The following is a 24,196-nucleotide window of genomic DNA, read 5'->3' on the forward strand; positions in this document are numbered from 1 at the left end:
AAACAAGGAGGAAAAAGGAAAGGAAGAAACCGCAACAGGAACTTATCTTCAGAAGGCTTGATAGATGAATCAGCTCAGTGAATGGTAAACAGACAGAATTAAGAGGTAGCCTTTGGTGGCAAAGAGGTTTGGAATATTAGGCGTCTGCATATTATGTATGTACCTTATGCCTTGCACACAGGACATACATCTGGTGACATATGATGCCTGGAAGGTGTAAAGGCTTTGGTATACTGTCTGGATGTTAGGCCATCCTCAGTAGGATATCCCAAGAATAATGCATACTGCAACAGTGACAATAATGAACATGTACAGACACCATATCAAACAGCTGCTGGAGAAAGAGCATTTTGTAAAATTTAGCCATGGAACAGAATTTCAACTGACATAAAACAAGCAATGATAGCATAAAAACTAAATTGAAAGATTTCAGGATTAATAAAAACAAATGTAAATGCTATAGACACAAAGGTTAAAATACAACCAAAACAGAAAAAAAGCAAGTCCCCTAAAATTAAACTACATACGGTCACATACTGTAGATATATCATTTCTGTGTACTCATAAATAGACATATCTTGTACCTATGATGTTTCTGTTGTAATATGTATCCAATAATGTTAACTGTTTCATGACTTGTTTTCTTAACACAACTCATGTCTCATTTGTACTTTTGATTACTTCATCTTGCTTGTGAACAACTATCACTATGATGTGTTTCTGTGCTTCTTATGAGCCAGCGTTGTAGTTGAAAAGGTCACCTGACTACTCCACCCACCCATTTAACAAATGCATAATGCACAAAACACAATGCATAAACATGTCCCAGTCAGACTTCATATCTCCTAAAACGGCATACGGAGAAACTCTTCTGGAGGTGCAAGATGAACTTACCCCACAAGAAAACATCTGTTACAAAGTTCCTAGGATACCATCACTACACATCTTGGGTTCCCAAGTCTATCCAGCCACCCTAAAAACCTTTTGATGTCCAAAAAGCCACAGAGTGATGTTCAGTGACAGTTCAATACCTTTCATGACCCAGGTGTTCACAATATACAGCCTTATTTTTGATGGCATGATTACAAAGTTTCCGCAGTAGGGCTAGCCACCTGGCAGTGTAAACCCTGGCTTGAGATGATTGTAACTGTGGAAGTGACACCCCGACTCCATGTGCAAAATGGAAAAAGGGGTTGAGGATGGATGGATTACAAAGTTAGTAACTGATCTCTGGCCTAAGGCGTTTCAGTACAAAGTACACTTACGAGCAGACTTGTGCGCTTGAACATCGTGCTCATTGCTAACAATCTATGACTGGCACAGATGTCCAATAAAATTCAGCGCTCACATTCAGATCAGATAACAACATTCTTCTCAGTCATGTTCCTATAAATAATTTCATCATTTTCCGGGTGAGTATCCCCTAGTCATGACCATCCAGATATCTAACATTTCCTAGATAAGAGCAGAATCCCAGCAGAAATACACAGTCACTAGACATTACACTCTGAATTACAATACTGAGAATCTGCAAGATGGCTGAAAGCTATTAAAAGCTGTTATTATTTATTTATTACATTTGTTTACTGGGAAATTCCGACTGGACACAGGTCCTTTTTTAGCAGAGGCCCGGGGAGAAAAGCTCCACAGAATAACATGGTAGATGGTAAACAATAACAATCAAGGTATGAATACAGTAAAGGTGATCATGACATGGAGAAATGACACTGAGTTAGACTGAGACAACCCTCTTATCTACTGACAAAACAGTAACTGTAAGGCAACAAGATGAAGTGTTCCAAATTTTCCCCCACCTTCCTGGAGCCTCTAAAGAGGGACAATTTCAGAAAATAAAAGAGACCACTCCTGAATGAGACACCTACTTCTGAAACTAGCACTGTATGCAGAGATAAAACCATCTGGCTCTTTTACCAGTAATGAAGTGACATTTCACATTTCCAAAGCCATTCTACAAAGTCTAGACCTAGTCCAACTTAACTTGTCCTGTTCCTGTCTTACTCTCAACTGGCATCTTAAAAGAATACCCTCTTCACCAGACAGTCATCGAGTTCAGATTGGAATCATACAGCTTTCAACAGTTTCATAAAGGGTTTTCAGGCTAGGCCATAAAAGGCTACATGTGTCAAACTGCCACCAAGTATTTGTAAACGAAAGCTGACCCAGGCCTAGTTCCAAAGGTAAGTTCCAGTATCCCTGCTCTAAGTGAGGGTCTCTGATTCCTAAAATGAGCCATCATTTGACCATATTGTATAATTATATGATTCAATAATACTTAATGGCCTCACATCAGTTTTATTTTTTTATTTTATGTCTGCTAAATTAATATAAGTAGAATTAAAAGTTGCATCTTGAATGTTGATATTTTTTCCAAAAATTATTAATATGTGGATTTGATATAGTTGTACTTTACCTTAGACTGCAGTGCTGTATGAATCTTTTTGACAATATCATCCATCTCTTTAAGTTTGCTTCCAATCAAAGGGCTGTGTGGGCCAGTCAGGTGTCCAATATGGTCTAAACCAAGGTAATGAAGGATTAACATATCCCAGTCTTCTCTTTTCAGTACATCATCCAAATGTCTGGTAACATTGTTATCCACCTGAAAATGCAACATTAATACAAGTGAATAAGAAAAGCATAAATAATATATTTAATTTGTATAGAATATCATGCTGTAAATTATTATCAAATCACGGAATTATGCAATGTACAACTGAGTGCTAACTTTGTGAAAGTATTTTTGAATGCATAAAATAAGCATAACTCCTCAATGATCAGTGATTAAAGGGAGTACAAGCAAATAACTGTAAATATGCCTAAAAAGTAAGCTCAAAGAAAGAGACAAACCATCAAAGTACTTGTATTAGTATCTCTGAGGCCTTACAGACCTTCTGCTGAGTCAAAAATGCTTGCAAAAGAAATTTTTCAAAACTGAAGTCTTGCTTAAAGTATCTCCTTTCCGCATCAGGAGTTCCTCGGGTCAATGCCAGAGACGCTTAAAAAACTGATGAGCTGTTTCAGTATATTTTCTTACTGGATACTTTATGAATGACAGCTGGTAAAACCAATCACTACTGATGCCTTCTGTGCACAATTCTAAAGCTTGATAATTCTTAAATGATCTGCTGCCCTGGCATCTAATTTAGTTCTCCAAAGCAAATGTCACACTGCAGATGCCTTGTCAGTTTCTAAATGCTAAGCAACTCAAGAATACTCCAAATGAACAAATCTGGCCATATTACATACACCAGATATTGTAATACCTGAAAACAAATCCGGATATAGGATATTCATAAGAAAATTTTAAGCACGGGTACTTTATATAAGCTCTCCATCACTGCACATCTACAAAGTGTGTCCCTTATAAATGGTGTCACACTCATGTCACCCACTAAATACGTATGAAGCTTTCTCTTACAAGTCTTAGTGCACTTACACAATAAGAAAGCATTAACCTAAACCATAGGGTTTGTGTTCATAATAAATACACAGTTTACCCCTAGTCAACCTCATCTGGCTGACACCCCTTATGACTCTAGAAGTTTTCCTCACTGTAATACACCCTTGGGTCAAACTGGTGACATGAAAGAATATCAAGGACGGCTATCTTTCAGACAGCCATGAAGGGTGCTTTTGGTCCTTATAATGCAGATTCCAGCTCTTCACTGCCGTTACGTTTCTCTACTTCACTGGGTATTGCCCTGAGGCTCTAGCTCCACTCTCCTCAGATCAGGCCCATCCAAGTTTAAGGATAGACTTGGACTTTTGCCAGGCCATGGAACTCCCTGGTAGCACCACACCTACAGAATTCAGCTGATTCTGTTACACACTTGGTAAAGGAGGAGACTTTTATCAGTAAGCCCTAACTCTACCCTCTTGGTGGCTGATGTGGGAACACACCTCACTATGAGGGTGCCTTACCCTAAAGTGTACATGTTCCCATCAATATGTTAAATGATGAATACCATAAACAGCTTTTTAGCACCAAGCCCACATTCTGGCCTTAGGTGTTTTTTTCTAGTGTCTCAAGCCTCTGCTTGTTGCCAGTGAATGCAGAATCCAAAGATGCCATACGCCCCATTAGGATGAGTAAGCTGATACTGGCGGCTTAGTCCTATCTTCCTGCCCTCAGGTCTGCGATACGAACCCTGTACAAATGGGTTACAGTTAAGTTTTTTCTTCACTCACTAGTAATTATATGTGCTCCTGTCAACTAGTTGACAATTTTGTGCTGCAAACACAGCACAACTTACTGTAAGTAAGATATCAAACAAATCTTAATCTAATTGAGAATTTATATTTTATATAGAACTGGCTCTGATATTGCAAGCATCTAGTTAATCACATGAAGACTTTAATCATGTTGTCTGATTCAGCAGGCAAGCTCTAGAAATGCATTAATGCTTTGCAAGTATACTACCTACATGCACTTAACTCTCAGTGAAAAACTCCCTCATGCTATCCTGTGTAAATGCTTGTCATTCAACACAGGTTTCAGATATCAGGTATGTCATACAAAATTTTAGCTGCTGGACGCTAATTCTTGACTGCTGAATGTTATGTAAATACCTCATAATATTGTATATCTAATGTTTGACAAAAGTCTGTCCATCAATTCTGATGTCACTTCTCCACACTATACTGTTTGCCTTGTGCAAAACTGATTCTCTTAAGATAAGATTTTATTTGTAAACACTTTGTAAACCTTTTTCTCTTGCTGTGTGATGTACAGGCATGTATTTCCTACGTAAACACCTGAATCAAGGCTGAAAAATGTATTTGGGACAGCTCACTTATTTGGTCAACAAAGACAAAATAAATAAGTGAGTTTCTTTACTGTTAATTGACAGTTTATTCCCCATCATGGGTATTATCCTTAGTTATGTTCACAGCCCACGGCAACAGAAAGTGACTATAAGCACATAAGTTAACAAATATATTGCATTGTCCTATTATGCATGCATCTATTTAAGAAACTATTCTTTCTTTCTAAATATATGTGCAAGTGTGTGTGTGTGTGTGTGTGTGTGTGTGTGTGTGTGTGTGTGCATGCAAATGAACATGCATATATACTTTTTGCCGTTTTTAATTTCTCCAAGTCTTTTGGGTTTCTAATATCATGACAGGAATGGACCTCATTCCCAAGTCAAAGTACGATTAAAGTTCATGAAATTAATATTGTATCACTCTTTGATGTTAGCCAAATGTGCTCTTCGCAGCACCCACAATGTGCCCAGTAATGACTCCTTCTGCAATTCATACGGTGTTACATGAATTGGTAACATATCTAAATACGATTGTAAATTCTTTTTTAAAAGACCAGTTGCTCCTATTACTATTGGAACTGTCTGGGTATCTTTCTTCCACATGGCTCTCATTTCTGCCTGCAGATCAAGGTATTTTATGACTTTGTGTCTCTCTGTACACAAGACACTGTAGTCACTATGTGTGGTGATTTCAATGATCAATGCCACTTTTGTTGTCTTCTCTTGGAGCACTATATCCGGTTTTCTAGCATCTATCTTTTGAACTGTTGGTACTGGGTGATCCCATGTGATATAAACTTCATCATTTTCTATGATTCTTTGTGGTTCATGTTTCCAGTGTTTTTCAGCCACTTCGACACCATAATGTTTGCACAATCTCCTTCCACACAACGTTCAACTGCATTTACATCCATATTGTGCTAATTGGACATAAATACATTTGGACGTTGTGCAGGAGGACGTTAGGTGAAGGACAATGCATTCTATACGGTGTTCACTTAATGTCCTAGTCACTTAACGTTCACTGGGATAGAACCTATCCTGGAAGTTAAGTGATGTATATATTGAAAAAAAGCACCAAACCCAAAGTGTTAAAACATAACCTTGCACCATGCAAAACAAAAGACAGTGTTTTTTTTTTTTGCAAAGAGGCAGACATCACCCCCTGCACACCCTCATCATCTGTTAATCGTGTGTGTGTGTGTGTGTGTGTGTGTGTGTGTGTGTGTGTGTGTGTGTGTGTGTGTATATATATATATATATATATATATATATATATATATATATATATATGTATGTATGTATGTGGATCCCAATCATATGATAGAAACCTCATTTGACTGAAACCATAAGACTGAAATTTCAAAAGACTGAAAAGTCACTTGACTGAAACCCATAAGACTGAAACCCATAATACTGAATTTCAACATACTAAATTGTAAACTGGACCATATAAAAACCAGACTAGGTGGGGGGCCCCCAATGAGGGGTGCTGCACCCCCCCACACTCCCCTAACTATATATACTAATGCCAGGATTGCACTACAGTATTGAAAAGGGCATATACCTTTCACGTACCTTACAGTAGTCTACATGCTGCCACTACTATGCCCTTTTCCTTGATGTAGTGCGATCCTGGAGTTAGTATATATAGTTGGGAGGGCACAGCCCCCCACCTAGTCTGTTTTTATATGGTCCAGTTTAAAATTTAGTATGCTGAAATTAAGTACTATGGGTTTCAGTCAAATGACTTTTCAGTCTTTTGAAATTTTTTGAAATTTCAGTCTTATGGTCTCAGTCAAATGAGGTTTCTATATGATAGGGATCCATATATATCTATATATATATATATATATATATATATATATATATATCTATATATATATATATATGTACACACACACACACACACACACACACACACACACACACACACACACACACACACACCAAGTCTGAGATTATACAATAGAAGGAAAAAGGCATATTCTCTTCCACGCTATAACAGGAATCTTGCACAGACACATTAATCAGTTGTTTTGTCAATCAAATGTGATTCATAGGATAGATGTTGACCAAATGCAGAGTCGATATGCACTGAGGGACTCAGATTTAATCTATCTACATTTACCTATCTATCTATATACATGTGCCCTCCTCTTTGGTTCCCAAATCTTTGAACTCTTATACATTCAAGCCTTTGCCGCTCTCTCTGTCAAGCTTCATGAAAGAAGCATCTTTCTACCACTTACATAACCAGAATCTGCCACCCTCTTATCACACCAAGATCCTCCTTACACTCCATTAAACATGCCTTTCAGTGTTTGCTCCCTCTCTCTCTGGGAATCTCTTCCACAAGCTCTCAGGGAACAGTCTGAATTAAGGTTTCACAACAAACCTTGTTTCCCACCTCCAACTTTAAGCCAATTGTTCCTTCCCCCATAAAGAACACATTGCCTAACTTCCTCTCTCTCTCACACTGCACCATTTTCCACTGACACCCACTCACCTCACCTTTCTTCAGTTTTTTATACAGCTCACATTTAATCATCAACCAGTTCTCAATGCTTGTTGTCATTTACCTCTCATCAGTGAATTTAACAATTTCTCCAAAACTTGTACACATTGAGTATAACAATGTGTGGTATTTTTCAACCTCTTGTACATGTCTGTTTAACAGAATACCATCTTTTAACTTACTGTGTATTTACTACTGGTGCAGTACTAACTCTGACCGTTTCTTTAGCTCACTAGGGCTGAGTCTGCAAACGGTCACACTTGATCAGTGCTCTACATTGGTATCAATTAAAAATAAAATAGAATAAATCTGATTTCCCCAGCTCATCCATCTTATTCCTGCTGTACCTTACATCAAGTAACTCAAGCTGCCTCCCCCATAAGCTACCTTAACTTCACTAATCCTTCCAATCCTACACACAATTATTACTACTGATTAGTTCGGGCAGGACAGCAATAAGAGCAGACAGCACAGAAGCAGGTGCAAAAACAACAGTCCCCATATTAGCACTGTTATCAAACAGGGAACACACATACGAGCAGAACAGAACAGCATGTATCAGCACTACTAAACACTCTCAGAGGATAAGTCAGCAGTGTCTGCTACCACAGTGTGGCCCACCCATAGCCAATCAGGTGTCAGCAGCATGGCAGGAGGGCTTTAAAAAGACTAGTTGGAAGAATTGAAAAGCAGCAGCACAACAGAAAGAGCGCAGAAGCTGGAGAAGAAAGGACAACACCTAAACTAGCATGTGTACTGTACAAGAAGTGTTGCTGAGAACAGAACTATGCAGACATTTCCAGTGTTGTCTAGCAGAGCTAAGTGCTCATAGTAGGTACTGTAGTAATTTTGAATATTGCTCCCCAAAATACAGGTTAGTACTGGGCAATGTGCCTTTGCTTAGGAAACTGCAGATTAGGTCAGACAAATTCAGTTAGCAGAAGACAGGGCCAGTGGAAGGAAGAAGTTACAATAAGAGGGTAAGATATATAGCAGAATACAGAGGTGGCAAGTACGAGTTAGAAGAAGATCAAGGATTTTGAAGATGGAGAAGTGAGACATTAAAGGAAAGACAGCAAAGAATAGTTTAGGTAGGCAAAGCAAGGAAGAGTATTTGGATGAAGATGAAGGAAGGGAGCAGAGTGGGAATGGGGGTTCAGGATAAGAGGCAGAGATATGACTCGGGTAAGAGCTAAAGGAAAATAAGGGACTCTAAGAAAAAGATTTGGGAACTACAAACTAAAGTTGGTTAGGCAGATAGCTGTGAAAGGGGCTAGAGAAGACAGGACAGCAGCAAAACTAACAGATAGGGCAAGATGGGATAATGTAAGCAGAAAACAGCCTAGAAACAACAGGATAGGAGCAGAGTGGTCACAAGACTACAGTTAAGTGGGTAAGTGGAGAAGAGGGCCTTGCAGGGGTCACAGGAAAGTAAAATGATTACTTAGAAGCAAGGGGGGAGTAAAGGATAAAATGGAAGACAGCAACCAACAGAAAGTGATCACACAGCTGGAAACCAAGTAGAGAGATAGCAGAACGTGTATGAAAGAGGGGGACAACATTAAGTAAAAGGTGGTCAAGCAGGTGGTAGCACTAGTAGAAAAGGTAAAAGAAAATGGGCAGGAAATGCAGACTTAGCCAGAAGGGAAGCAGAAGAGAATTAGAGGAACACATACTCTGAAACAGGACTATAGAGTCAGGAATCAGGCAAGCAGAGCACAATGGGAAGCAGGTAAGACAGCATAACCAAGAAGATGGAGATGTGATGCTGGTGGTTCGGATGGACATGATCACTACACAAATCAGGTAGGGGAAGCTGGAAGAAAGGAGGAGTATAATCAATGTGGCCACGGTTACAGGTCTAACACTTAAGTAGGGAAAGACCAGAAGTGTCCAAGTTGGTAACAAAAAGAAAGGGACACACACAATCAGCGGTCCATAAAACAGCAAATGATCTAGTGGAAGAGAACACAGATGAAACAAATGAGAGGACCAATGACGTTCAGTAATACAAACAAGTAACATGAGGAAAGTGAGAATTAGGGGTTTCAAATACTGCTTTAAGGAGTATGGTGGGGAGTAATGAATGCCCGTCAGTAATGGGGGACGCCTCGGCACATAAGGAGATATTCAGAAGGAACAGGCTTTATCTCAGATCCCAATGAAATGCATTGCTAAAGCAGGGTTAATGGCACACTGACACTAATGTAACTTAAAACTGAACTAGAAGGAGAGGCAGAATGAGAACACTGTCCAGGAAAAGCAGACAGTAAGATGGTACAGGTCCTAGAAAAGGAGGAAGCTTTAGTAAAAGATGGCAACAGACTACATTAACAACTGGGGAAAGCAGGAGGGAGTACAGAAAGACAGCACATGGATAAAATGTATGGAAAAATAAAGTTAAGACAGCACAGAAATGAAAACATTAACAAGAGAAGGGGAAAACAGATAATATGAAAGTGAAGGAGATCTTCGGGTATGTAGCAAGAAGGAAACTACTGAACCAGACTGGAAAAGGCAAATATATATAAGGAGTTCAATGAACTAGTGAAAGTTATAAACGAATAAACTGTAACTGTAACCAGTGAATAAGCAGAATGCAAGGCATATTGTGAAATAGTTGAATATGATGATAGACATATACAATGTTTTTATTTTGTCTTATCACTATTTTCATCTCATTTTCATTATTTATACATTTTATTGTTATAAACATAGATTTGTCTTTTGATTGTGATGTTATGTACAATGCATTTTATTTTCACTTTCGCCTTCAGCTTTCTCAATTTTTAAAATGAAATGGCTACTACTTTTTTATATATATATAAAAAATATTTTAAATATGATATGCACTTATATTTTAGGGCTAGATAGTCTTATTTTATGTAAAAAGAGATGAGTTATTTGATCTTACCTTATATGCTGAGACAACCTGTTTCACCTATAAGGTTGCACTTACATCTCATAGCTATATAAGGCCTTCTGCAACGTATTTAGCTAATTGATTTTTTAAATGGATAATTGATGCTAATAATTATCATTTTAGCAGTGCTATATAAGGAAGAAGTCTTGTGACAATTTAATAGATCTGAAGAAGCGTACAGTTTGTACGTGAAAGCGCTCATCTTTCTATGTTTGTATTCAAATAAAGAAGTTGTTTTTGCTGCATTATCGTGGTGGTCTTCATACTGTTTTTTTCTACAGAATGCAAGGCACCAATCTGGGTATGGTTGGGAAGATGACAAGAGGTGTCTCACAGGGGCCAGTCCTGGACCAAGCCTATTTAATGTGTTCATCTCTGACCTCATACAAGACAAGAAAAACAGCACCCATTTTTTTGTCTATGACACCAAGGATAGGGGTGTTAGCAGGGGATAAGCCAAAAAAGAGATCTAAGAGGGCCAGAATAAGAAGTTATGTACTCACCATAACGTTCCATCTGAGTAGGTATCTTCATTTGTCTGCAACCTTTGGGATACGGATCCGATCTCGGATCCGAACCGGCAACTTCTACCACAGCATAGATCCGAGCTCCTAGCTCCTCCCTTTACCCATAATCCCCTGCCAACCCTGACTGACCTCAGATCAAGTTTGCCCAATATAACAACTGTTACTGTGCCCGAGAAGGGACTATCTAAGACAAATCCTAAACAGAATCATATTGGTCAGGGGGAAGGAGGGGGGGATGGTTGCAGACAAATGAAGATACCTACTCAGATGGAACGTTATGGTGAGTACATAACTTCTTAATCTGAAGTAGGCACTTCATTTGTCAGCAACCTTTGGGACAGAGTCCCCAGCTACCTGAATCCTGGGAGGCCGTTATGGAAGAATATTCCGGAGCACTGCAGAGCCAAAGGACGCCCTACCTCTGGAGACAACATCCAGTTTGTAATGGCTGATAAAGGTATGAGATGAAGCGCAAGTGGCTGCGGAACAAATATCATCCAAGGGGACCCTAGATCTAAAAGCCGCCGAAGTAGCGACGGCCCTAGTAGAATGAGCACGGACTCCCTGAGGTGCAGGCCTTCCCGAACTCTGATATGACAAGAGGATACAACTAGCTATCCACCGTGACAGGGTAACTTTAGAAACTGACTTGCCTAAATTGGTTTTGGCAAAGGAGACAAATAACTGGTCAGATTGCCTATGACCAGCAGTTCGATGAATATAAAAGCATAATTTTCTGTGCACATCCAAAGAATGCAGTTTGTACTCTCCTTTGTTCTGATAGTTGGGAAAGAACACGGGAAGATTAATAGATTGATTAAATTTAGCTTCCGAAGATACCTTAGGCAGAAAGGACGGATTGATCCTGAGGTAAACTCTATCCTGATGGAAGGCCAAATACGGTGGTTTGACACAGAGAGCCTGAAGTTCAGAGACCCTTTTAGCTGAAGTAATGGCCACCAGAAAGGCCGTCTTCCAAGAGAGGTATTTAAGATCAACCGTAGCCGCCAGCTCAAAAGGGGGGCTTGTCAAGGCCTGTAGAACCAAAGATAAATCCCATGGGGGTACTACCTCCCTGACCGGAGGTCTGAGAAGGAAGGTACCCTTGAGGAAAGCTTTACAGAGCTTGGAGGTAATTAGAGGGCCCGATTCATGCCCTACATGATAATGCGAAATCTCTGCTAGTTGTACCTTGACTGTAGAGCAGCTAGCCCCCTAATGAAAAAGGGTAGTTAGAAAATCCAAAACCGACGTAAGAGACGCCGTGAAAGGATCTAAGTGACGGTGCTCCACCCAGATGGAGAAACGTTTCCACTTACTCCAATAGACCCTTCTGGTGGAGGGTTTGTGTGCTGCTACTAGAATGGCTTTGACTGGTGAGGAGATTCCGGGAGTCCTTATCAGGAGTGGAACTGGAGCAACCAAGCCGTCAGCTTGAGGTTGACCAGGTTGGGGGTCGGAAGACCCAGAGGGTGAGTAATGAGATCCGGGAGGGGATCCAGAATCCAGGGTGGATGAATCAGGTGAGACCAAAGGTACGGGAACCACGTCTGACGAGGCCAGAATGGGGCAATGAGGATCATCTTGCTCCCCAACCAACTGGCTTTCTGTAAGAGTTTCAGCATCAGGGGCAATGGAGGGTAAGTGTAAAGGAGACCGGGAGGCCAAGCATGTACTAGAGAGTCTCTCGGGAACTCCCCCTGAGGGCGGATTAGAGCGAAGTAACTGTTGCATTTGGTATTTGAGGGAGAGGCAAAAAGATCGCAACAGGGTTGCCCCCATTGGGCAAATATTTGCTCCGCTACTAGAGGATTGAGAGACCATTCGTATGGGGTCAGAATTGAATGACTGAGCCTGTCTGCTACGATGTTGGCCCATCCCGGAATGTGCGTTGCAATGAGAAAGCGGTTGGTGGATATCGCCCATTCCCACACTCTCATGGCCTCGTGAGAAAGAGGATAAGACCTGGTTCCCCCCTGTTTGTTGATGTACCAGACAACTGACATGTTGTCCGTTTGTACCGCAATCGTCCCAATCGGAAGAAGGCCGTGAAGTGCCTGCAACGTCAAAAGCACCACCCTCATCTCTAGGACACTGATATGCAAGGATGTCTCTATGTCGTTCCACGTGCCTTGGGCCGTTCTGCCTGAATAGTGCCCCCCCACCCATGGCAAGAGGCGTCCGTGGTCACTGTGGCAATGGGAGGAGGCATCGCGAATGGTCGTCCCGTGTGAAGGCTTGGGGACTGGAGCCACCAAACGAGCGACCCTCTGCAAGTCCTGCTTAGGGGAATAGGATGGGACAGGGGGTTGCGAGACAGGGACCATTGCACCTGGAAGGTCCACTGTAGGACCCTCATATTTAGACGGGCTAAGGGCAGCAGAGAAATTGCTGCCGCCATGGACCCTAGAGCCCTCAGAATCAATTCCGCCGGTAGAGCAAGAAGTTGGAGAATGGCCTGAACATGCAACCTCGGGTTCTGAAGCCGATCTGGAGTCAGGAAAGCAAGCATTAGTCTGGAATCCAATCTCACCCCTATGAAATCTATTACCTGTGTAGGATCCAGAGAGGATTTGGCCATGCTTGACAGTCAACCATAGGCATGGAGCAAGATTGAGGAAGTAATCCTTGCCTGAACAGAGCAGATGCCTTGTTGGGGCGATGAGGAGCCAGTCGTCCAGGTATGGAAAGACCTGAATTCCCTGAAGCCTCAGGTGGGCCGCTATTACCGCCAAGACTTTGGTGAACACCCTGGGGGCTGAGGTGAGACCGAAGGGGAGGGCCCTGAACTGAAAGTGACTGGCTCCCAGCCGGAAGCGGAGGAACCTCCTGGAGCGTCTGTCCACAAGAATGTGATAGTACACATCCATGAGATCTATCGAGCACATCCAGTCATTCTCCCGTAACAGGGGGAGAATAGATTGCAGCGTGACCATCCGGAACTTTTCTTTGGGTACTGCCAGGCTCAAGAGAGAGAGGTCAAGGATGGACCTCAAGTCCCCCGTCTTTTTTGGCACTAGAAAGAACCTGGAGTAAAACCCTGATCCGGGCTGATCTGGGGGGACGGGTTGGATGGCTCTTTTTTGTAAAACCTGCTGAATTTCTGTAGCAGCCGCCTCCCTCTGATTGGGTGGTACGCCAGGGAGGCTTCTGGTTTTGGGGGTTACAATAAAGGGAATTTGGTAACCTCTGGATATGATGCGAAGCACCCAGCGATCTGTTGTTATGGACTCCCACATTGCTAGGTGCCTCGAAAAATGCCCCCCGACTGCCTCCAGAGTGAAGCAGCCGGGCCTCAGGGGTTCTGCGTGGGCCTCTCAGAGAAGGGTTTTCTGGACCCAAAATTTCTGGGACCCCCTCTGCCTCTAGGGCGGCGTCCTCCCTGTCCTCCTCTGCCACGAGAGGACTGGTTGTCCGGAGCTGACTGGGACTGATGCGATTTCCGGAACCACATCTTCTTCTGACCCTTTTGGTTCTTGGAAAAGGACCTCTGGGGAGCAGAGAAGCAGACTCCGACGGCAGACAACGTCTTCCCATCTTTCTCGCTCTGGACTAAAGTGTTGTGAACGGTTTTGCCAAACAGTGCAGAACCATCAAAGGGGGCATTCGCGAATGACGCCTTAAAGGGTTCCGAGAAGTTACAATGTCGGAGCCAGGCTTGGCGCCTCATTACCAAGCCGGCTCCGCCAGCTCTAGTGGCTCCTTCAGTGGCGTGAGACAAGAGCCACATAGAGGTGTTAGAAATGGAACGTAGAGTGGACATTCGGGAGGAGTACAGCTGCTTGTCCCATTCCGACATGGACTCTGGGGGGGGAAGCAGCGTATTCTTTTATTAGATCCTACTGCATCCGGATGACGTGTGCCATATAGTTCAGCAACCTCATCGGAGAAGGTTGCTGAACTGAAGGCCCGCTTCCCAAGGCAGTCCATCGCCCGAGACTCCTTGCTCAGTGGGTGGACCACGGAGCTCTCCTGAGCCAACTCCCTCTTGGTGGCCACCGCCACCAACATGGCATCCACGGGGGGACCTCTGCTCCAGTGGGTTCTTTTGCAGGGGCACTCAGGATACTATCTTGGTGCTTGGGGACTGGCTCTACAGTGTCCGGCTCCTTCCAAGCCCTGGTGGAGATAAGGTCCACCAGGGGGTCGGGGGGAAGGGACACCCAAGAGGTAGATGACCCTGCTTCGAACGCCTCTAGGAATACGGACTCATCGGAGGAAGCCTTGGGGGCAGACCACCCTCCCCTAATCCTGAGCATTTCCATGATGTCTCCAAAGGAAACATCCTCAGGGGGTGACCTTGGGGAGCCTTCCCCTTCATCTAAGTCCGTATCTTCCGTAAGGGACTCGGAGTCGTCCACGTGCCTCCTCTTACACTTAGCCTTGTGAGGAACCTCCTCGGGTGGGCTGTCCGAGGAAGTCTTACCAGCAATGTCATGTTCCGAAGGAACACCCAGAGGTGCTGAAGCAGGCTGCCCCGAAGGCCAGGTGATGGGAGCCTGAACCAGCTGAGAGGGAGTGCAGGGGGGAGCCGAAGCCAGGACCGGAGGCCCAGATGCACTCAACAGTGCCCTCTCCACCACAGCGAAAGCTGAGGGGGATCCACCCTCGATAGGATCCGAGAGTCGACTCCCACTCGGATCCGAAGCGGGGACCGAACCCGGGGCCGAGACCATCGGATCCAAAGGACCCGTGTGCTCCAACCGGGATGGAGCCGAAGTCACACCGAATCCCTCGGATCCGAAGCTCAGCTCAGCCCACTGCACTGTCGGCTCCGACCCACCCCTGGATCCAACGTGGCTCGGCTCTGAACGCTCCGAACCCGGAAAATGGGTCGGAAAAGTTGCGATTGGAGCAAAAAATGGGGTCGGGCTCCCCCCCGGAGGGGGGGAGGCAAGAGCACTCCCATCTGCAGCTGGGCCTGGATGAACCTCCCCATCATCCGGTCCATGTCTGCATCTGACATGCTAAAAGTGGACCTCGAAGAGGTCACCAAGGCAGACCTAGAGTGCCGCTTCAATGACCTCGACAAGGACCAGGTCCCCTCCTCCTCGGGTCCCGGTGAGAAGCAAGGGGACCGGAGCCGAGGAGGAGGTGATCCAGAAGCTCTGGAGGGAGAAGCCCATTTGGCGGGCGGGGCCGAGGAGGAGTCCTCGGCCCGCCGATTATGGTGCTTCTCTCTCCGCTTGGCTTTCCCGGCCTCCCTCTCCTCCGGAGCTGAAGCGGGAGGTTGAGTCCTGACCAGAGGGAGGGAGGCAGGGGTGGCCACCACCGAAGGCTGGGTAGCGGCCACAGAAGCATCGGAGGCTGGAGCTGGATCCGGGGGCAAAAGGCCCGCCAGAATCAGCTTCGACCTCCGGTCCTTGAGTGCCCTGGGGTTGAACGCCATGCAGATCGCGCATCCCGATGAGAGGTGTTCAACCCCAAGGCACCTAACGCACCGAGTGTGGCCATCCGTCAGTGAAAGCTTATGGCCACACCCGGTGCACTTCGAAAAGATGGCTTTAGGGGCCTCCGACATTGTAAACGCACAGAAACACACTCACTAGGCCCCTACACACACCACAAACACATGCTACGACCAGCGAGGGCAGGGAGGAGAAAAATAACCACAAATTAAATTAAATTGAGAGAGATAAAAGGGCTATGGGGTACCTAAACAATCGCTCTCACTCACACTAAGAAAAAGGGGAATAAAATAGAAATTTTTTTCTCACAATTCCAACAAGTAGCAGGAGCTCGAAAATCCAGCTTGTAGCTTGAAGCGCGGCAAACTAGATCTGAGGTCAGTCAGGGTTGGCAGGGGATTATGGGTAAAGGGAGGAGCTAGGAGTTCAGATCTATGCTGTGGTAGAAGTTGCCAGCTCGGATCCGAGATCGGATCCATATCCCAAAGGTTGCTGACAAATGAAGTGCCTACTTCAGATCAGTGGTTTAAAATGTGGTAGCATCATGTCAGACCATTTACACGTGTAGTGCTGCACTTAAGGAATATCACATATAACTACGAAAATCAGGTTAAAAAATCCAGAACGGGAAAGGCCCTCATGGTTACTACAACAGAAAACCTAAGCATACAGGCTCCGTGAGAAAAGCACATGAGAACTATGAAGTTTCATTATCATGTTTTAATCACTGAAATAATATTCTGCACACTTTCAGTGAACACTACCACTATTCTAATTCTGAGGCTGCTGATTATTAGAGATACAGGAAAAATTGTTACCAAACGCATGACCAACAGACCTCAATGTTAGTAAATTTAGGTATTGAAGATGGCATGAGGCCTTGTAAAAACAAATGTTTATTAAGTTTTGTTATCTAAAGTTAGAATTTGTGCATTGCTGACTTTATCCAGTGCTTGTGGTCCAATGTTTCTGTCTTCCATGTTCTAATACAAATCCTAGCAAAGCAAGTGATGGTGTTATACACCAAGGGGACTAGAATCTAGATGTGGAAAGTTGATCATTTCCCTTTATCGGGCACTAATTAAGCCACTGTGGGAGTATTCTTTACAGTTCAAGAGGCCTTATAGGGAAAGAAAGATCACAGTGCTGAAGAAGATATAGACAAAAGCAATTAGGAGGGTGAGGGGAAGCAAATGCATAATACAGAAGAACAGAATAAGGAGGTTAATCTTTTTATGTAAGCACAAAACAGAGTGATAAGGATACATATATGAATCCATAATGTACTGGGGAAAACATGATATGATTACACTAAAAGAAATATCAAGACAGGAAAGGACATGGCTGGTAGGCAAAAAGGAACTCAATTTAATTTGGATATTAGAATGCACTTATTCACAGAGTGAGGGGCAAATGGAATCAATTATTAGAATTGGTGGTAAAAATTAAAAAAAAAAATTAAGGTTACTTTTGATTTCTTGAAGGATAGGATAGAAGAGAGGGGGACATGCCTCAGAATAGCTAGAAAATACACTCACTTCAAGGATTAAGGAACAACAGGTACTAACAAAGCCAAACACACAACTTTGTCGTTAAGAATATACAGAAGTATATATACTTAATACTAAGTAAGAATATACAGCACTAAGTAACTTAATTATAGTTCAGATATAACAAAGTGTAATCAATCAGGAAGCAGTAACAGGGTACAGACAAATGCAAGCAGGCAGTTACTGCAAGATACCGAATAATTCATTTCAGATTATGATACGATAACAAGATGCACTGTGTCCCATACAACACTAGTTTAGCCAACGTGATGTGAAGTAAACCAGAAATGTAACAATGAAATAAAAAACATTTAGTAGCACTATGCTGCTTTATTTTTTCTGTGTTTGTAAGCGCAAACAGTTATTCTTTTTAAATGCAGCACCCTATTTCAACAGCAATCACCTCAAAGCTCTCTTTATGCTTAACTCCAAGAGGATGACATCATGCCCATGGTAGCTCAGATGTATTTGCTTACATAATTTTTTATGTTTCATTTTTTTAAGTAGTATCTTATTGACTTGACAAACAGAAGGCATGAGAGGCAACTGGAGCCCCTGATGAAAACCCACATAAGCATAGAAAAGACATACAGACTCTTCACACAAGGTACTCCAACTCAGAACTACAGTGCAGGACCAAATGTTGTCAGGCAACAGTGTTTATCTCTGCATCACTGCTCTCTCTCTCACCTTCTAAAACAGCATTTGTAAAATACTCTTGCACAGGTCATCTGTCAGGATGGGTACAGCAGCTGATTATAATTAGAAGTTATGTACTCACCATAACGTTCCATCTGAGTAGGTGTATTCATTTGTCTGCAACCTGTGGGTTATGGATCCGATATCGGATCCGAACCGGCATGGTTTTCCAGCTATGGATCCAAGCTCTCAGCTCCTCCCCTCACCCATAATGCCCTGCTCTACCCTCATGACCTCAGATCGAGTTTGCCAAAGCAACAATACCCTAAAAAGGGTAACAAGGAATATGCAGGAAACTGAAAGGCCAGGGGGATAGGAGGGCGGGATGGTTGCAGACAAATGAATACACCTACTCAGATGGAACGTTATGGTGAGTACATAACTTCTAAATCTGAAGTAGGATATTCATTTGTCTGCAACCTGTGGGACAGAGTCCCCAGCTACCTGAATCTTGGGCGGCCATCATGGAAGGATATTCCGGAGCACCGCGGAGCCAAAGGATGCTCTACCCCTAGATGCAAGATCCAACTTATAGTGGGAAATAAATATATGAGATGAAGCCCACGTGGCTACTGCACAAATATCATCTAGAGGAATCCTAGCCTTGAAGGCTGCCGAGGTAGATACTGACCGGGTTGAATGGGCATGAACACCCCCCGGTGCGGGCCTTCCTGACGCTTGATAAGCCAATAAAATGCACTGTGAAATCCAGCGAGACAGAGAAACTTTAGAAATTGGCTTGCCCAAATTGAATTTTGCAAAGGAAATAAACAGCTGGTCGGATTGCCTATGACCAGCTGTCCTGTTGAGATAAAATCTAAGTTGCCTGTGAACATCTAGTGAGTGTAGCTTATATTCACCTTTGTTTTCATACTTAGGGAAGAAAACAGGGAGGTTAATGGATTGATTGATGTTTGCTTCAGAAGCGATTTTAGGAAGGAAGGACGGGTTGGTCCTGAGGGAGACACGGTCCGGATGAAATACCAAGTAAGGAGGTTTAGCTGATAAAGCTTGAAGTTCAGAAACTCTCTTGGCTGATGTAATGGCTACCAAAAAGGCTGTCTTGTAGGACAAAAATTTGAGATCCACCGTAGCCGCGGGCTCGAAAGGGGGAGCGGTCAAGGCCTGTAGGACCAAAGAAAGGTCCCAAGGAGGAACTGCTTGTTTTGTATGCTGCCTGAGAAGGAAAGTACCTTTAAGAAATGCTTTACACAATTTGGCTGACATAAGAGGATTAGAATCTTGACCAATGTGATAGTGAGAAATTGCCGCCAGTTGAACTTTGACTGTGGAACTGCTGGCACCATCATTAAAGAGAGAGGTTAGAAAATCAAGCACTACAGGGAGAGGAACCGTGAAGGGATTCAGGCCTTGCCGCTCCGCCCACACAGAGAAACGTTTCCATTTGCTTCGTAAACCTTTCTAGTGGATGGTTTATGAGCCGCCACCAAAATAGCCTTTACCGTGAAGAAATACCGAGTCCTTATCAAGAGTGGAACTGGAGCAGCCAAGCGGTCAGCTTCAGGTTGTCCAGGTTCGGAGGAGGAATGCAGGATGGATGGGATATCAGATCCGGGATGGGATCTAGAATCCAAGGAGGATTCACCGAGTGAGACCTTAGGAAGGGGAACCAGATCTGTCGAGGCCAGAATGGAGCAATGAGAATCATTCTGCAACCCACCCGAGAAGCTTTCTGAAGAACTTGCAGCATCAGAGGCAAGGGTGGATAGGCATACAGAAGACCGGGTGGCCAAGCATGCACCAGAGCGTCTCTTGGGGTACCTCCGGGAGGAGGTATTAGAGCGAAAAACTGTCGCACTTGGTGTTTGAGGGAGAAGCAAAAGATCGCATGAAGGGTTCCCCACCGTGCGAATATGCGTTCGCTACTTGACAATTGAGAGACCACTCGTAAGGGGTCAGAATGGTGCGACTGAGCTTGTCCGCTAGGATGTTGGACCGACCGGAATGTGCGTTGCTATGAGAAAGCGATTGGTGGAGATTGCCCATTCCCAAACTCTCATGGCCTCTCGACAAAGAGGGTAAGACCTTGTTCCCCTTGCTTGTTGATGTACCAGACAACAGACATATTGTCCGATTGAATCGCAATTGTTCCCAAGGGAAGAAAGTCCTGAAGTGCTAGCAACGCTAAGAGCACTGCTCTCATCTCTAGAACATTGATATGCAGTAAGGTCTCTGAATCGTTCCACGTGCCTTGGACTGTCCGCCCAAAGTGCCCCCACCCGAGGCGGAGGCGTCCGTGGTCACCGTGGCGAGAGGGGAGAAGCACAAAATGGGCGACCCTCGTGGAGATCCGGGGAGCGGAGCCACCACAAGAGGGACCGCTTGCAAGCCTTGCTGATCGCTATGGGATGATGCATGGGGAGAGCAAGGTATGACCACTGTACTAAGAGCGTCCACTGTAGAATGCGCATATTGAGCCTGGCAAGAGGAAGAAGTGCTATAGCGAAGCCATGGACCCTAGAGCCCTCAGGACCAACTCCGCTGGAACAGAATTTGAATGGAGAATGGCCCGCACCTGGAGCTGCAGATTTAGAACTCTGTCCGCAGTGAGAAAGGCTCGTAAACTCCTTGTGTCTAGTCTGGCCCCTATGAAATCTAAGAGCTGTGTGGGCGCCAGGTTGGACTTTTGTATTTATTGTGATGCCCAGAAATGGAGCAAGATGGAGAAAGGAGTCTCGCCAAGAGAAGTAGATGCCTTGTTGGGGCGGTAAGGAGCCAGTCGTCCAGGTAGGGAAAGACCTGCACCCCTGAAGCCTCAGGTGGGCCGCTACCACTGCTAGTACTTTGGTAAACACCCTGGGGCTGTGGTGAGACCAAAGGGAAGGACCCGGAACTGGTAGTGACTGGCTCCCAGCCGAAGCGGAGAAACCTCCTGGAGCGCCTGTCCATCAGGATGTGGTAGTACGCGTCCTTGAGATCTATCGAGCACATCCAGTGATTTTCTCCCAGAAGGGAGAATAGATTGCAGAGTGACCATTGAATTTTTCTTTGGGGACTGCCAGATTCAAGAGAGAGAGGTCTAGGATTGGTCTTAGTTCCCCGTCTTTTTGGCACTAAAAGAATCTGGAGTAGAACCCTGATCCGATCTGGTCTGGGGAACGGGCTGGATGGCTCTTTTCTTTAGCAGATGGCCAATTTCTGCCAAAGCGGCCTCCCGTTGACCGGGTGGGGCGTCTGGGAGGACTTTAACTTTGGAAGGTGAAGGAAAGGAAGGCGAAATCCCCTGGATATGATTTGGTGGACGCGGAGGTCCGGTGTTATGGACTCCCATGCCGCTAGGTGCCCCGGAACGTCCCCGACTGCCTCCAGAGTAGAGCAGTCGGGCAACCCTCAGGGTTGCTGCGGGCCGTTCAGAGAAAGGTTCCCTGGACCCGAAGTTTCTGGGAGCCCCTCTGCCTCTAGGGCGGAGTCCTCCCTGTCCTCCTCTGCCACGGAAGGACTGGTTGTCCGGAGCAGGCTGGGACTGCTGCGACTTCCGGAACCACATCTTCTTCTGACCCTTTTGGTTCCTAGAATAGGGCCTCTGGGGTGCAGAGAAGCGGATTCCGACGGCAGACAGCGTCTTCCCGTCCTTCTCGCTCTGGGTCAGCGTCTCCCGAACGGTCTTGCCAAACAGGGCACACTCATCAAAGCGAGCGTTCGCAAACGGCGCCTTGAAGGGCTCAGAAAAATCGCAGTGACGGAGCCAGGCCTGGCGTCTAGTGACCAGTCCTGTCCCCGCAGCTCTAGCGGCGCCCTCCGTTGCATGGGAGAGTAGCCGCATAGAAGTATTTGTAACTGACCTAAGAGTGGCCATTTTGGTGGAGTGCAGAACTCTGTCCTCCTCCGAAATGGACTCAGGGGGGGATGCAGCGTATTCCTTAATAAGATCTCGCTGCATCCGAATAACATGTGCCAAATAGTTCAGCGCCCTTACCGAGAAGGTTGCCGAACTGAACATCCGCTTCCCCAAGCGGTCCATCATCCGAGACTCCTTGCTCGGTGGGTGGACTGAGGGACCCTCCTGAGCCAGTTCCCTCTTTGTGGCCGCCGCCATCAACATGGCATCTACAGGAGGCCCCTTACTCCAATGGGTCCTGTCGGAGGGCGGACTAAGGATCCTATCCGGTCTTTTGGGAATTGGCTCCACGGTGTCCGGTTCCTTCCACGCCCTGGTGGTAATAAGGTCCACCAGGGGTCGGCAGGGGACACCCAAGAGGTAGACGGGCCCGTTTCAAATGCCTCCAAGAACACGGACTCGTCCGAGGAAGACTTGGGGCAGACCAGCCCCTAATACGGAGCATTTCCATGATGTCTCCAAAGGAGACATCCTCGGGGTGACCGTGGGGAGCCTTCCCTTCCTCCAAGTCCGTGTCTTCTGTGAGAGACTCGGGGAGTCAATGTGCCTCCTTTTGCGTATGCTTGCGAGGGCCTCCTCTGGGGGCTGTCAGAGGAGTCCTCGCAAGCAGCAATTTGCTCCATAGGAGCAACTTGGAGCACAGAAGCGGGCTGTCCCAAGGGCTGGATGGTGGTAGCCTGGGCCAGTGCAGAGGGAGCGCGGGACGGAGCCGAAGCAAGTGCCGGGGGTCCAGAGACCCTCAACAGAGCCCTCTCCACTACATCAAAGGCCGAAGGGGAGCCGACCTCGACCAAAGGATCCGACAATCGGCTCCCCCTCGGATCCGAAGAGTGGATCGGAGCCGGCGCCAAAGCACTCGGATCCGAAGGGACAGTGCGCTCCGACACAGACGGCGCCGAAGGAGCACTGATCCCCCCGGATCCGAAGCTCGGATCCAGGCTCCGAGATCGGGTCCGGCGCACTCGAGGGCAGGGTCGGATCCGGTACCAAGTACTATCGGCTCCGACCTTCCCCGGCTCGGCTGCTCGGCTCCAGTTGCTCCGAACCCGGATAGCGGGTCGGAGAAGGAGCAATAGGCTTAAAAGGGTGTTGAGCTCCCCGAGGGGAGGCAAACACTCCCATCTGCATCTGGGCCTGGATGAACCTTCTCATCATCCGGTCCAGATCAGCATCAGAAAGGCTATGGGTAGATCTCGAAGAGGCTACCGAGGTAGGCCTGGAGTGCCTCCTCGATAGCCTTGACGGAGATCGGGTCTCCTCCTCCTCAGGACCCGGTGAGAAGCACACAGGGGACCGGAGCCGAGAAGGAGGAGACCGAACCGACAACGGAGCCGGGAGAAGCCAGCTTGGCTGGCGGGCCGAAACAGAGGTCTCGGCCGCCGCTTGTGGTGCTTCTCCCTCCGGTCCTTTTTAGCAGCATCCCTCTCCTCTCCAGAAGCGGGAGTTTGAGTCCCAGGAGCAGGAGGGGGTGCCACAGGGGGAACAACTGCAGGTACAGTAATCCCCGAAGGAGCGGAGGCCGGAGCCGAGTCCGGCGGTAAAAGACCCGCCAAGACTAGCTTGGACCTCCGCTCCCTCAGTGCCCTGGGGTTGAACCCTGCACAAATGGAACAACCAGATGTGAGGTGTTCAACCCCAAGACACTTAACACACCGAGTGTGGCCATCAGCCGGTGAGAGCTTATGGCCACACTCGGAGCATTTCGAAAATATAGATTTAGGCTGGTCAGCCATAATCTATAATACCTAAAGTTACAGAAAGTAACTTAAACAACAAAAAAACACACAGGCCTACACACACACTCTACGCAACAGCGAGGGGAGGGAATAAAAATTATTTACTTTAACTTAAAATAAACTCAAAATAGTCTATATTAAAGGGAAACCTAATACTTTCACACAAATTTAGTCAAAGAATCAAAAAAT

The 24,196-nt window shown here is 45.5% G+C and overlaps 1 protein-coding gene across 1 annotated transcript in view; it reads right to left on the minus strand.

Annotated features, from left to right (window-relative positions):
* PIGG (phosphatidylinositol glycan anchor biosynthesis class G) overlaps positions 1 to 24,196 on the minus strand; it is a 2,654,828-nt gene that overhangs the window by 2,139,749 nt on the left and 490,883 nt on the right. The window contains exon 4 of the mRNA XM_044060932.1: positions 2,432 to 2,620. Within this exon, the coding sequence (XP_043916867.1) occupies positions 2,432 to 2,620 (189 nt within the window). The remainder of the gene's footprint in view (positions 1 to 2,431; positions 2,621 to 24,196) is intronic.

This window comes from Protopterus annectens, chromosome 2.part0, assembly GCF_019279795.1.
Source record: "Protopterus annectens isolate FY-2018-M chromosome 2.part0, PAN1.0, whole genome shotgun sequence".
Lineage (NCBI taxonomy): Eukaryota > Metazoa > Chordata > Ceratodontiformes > Protopteridae > Protopterus > Protopterus annectens.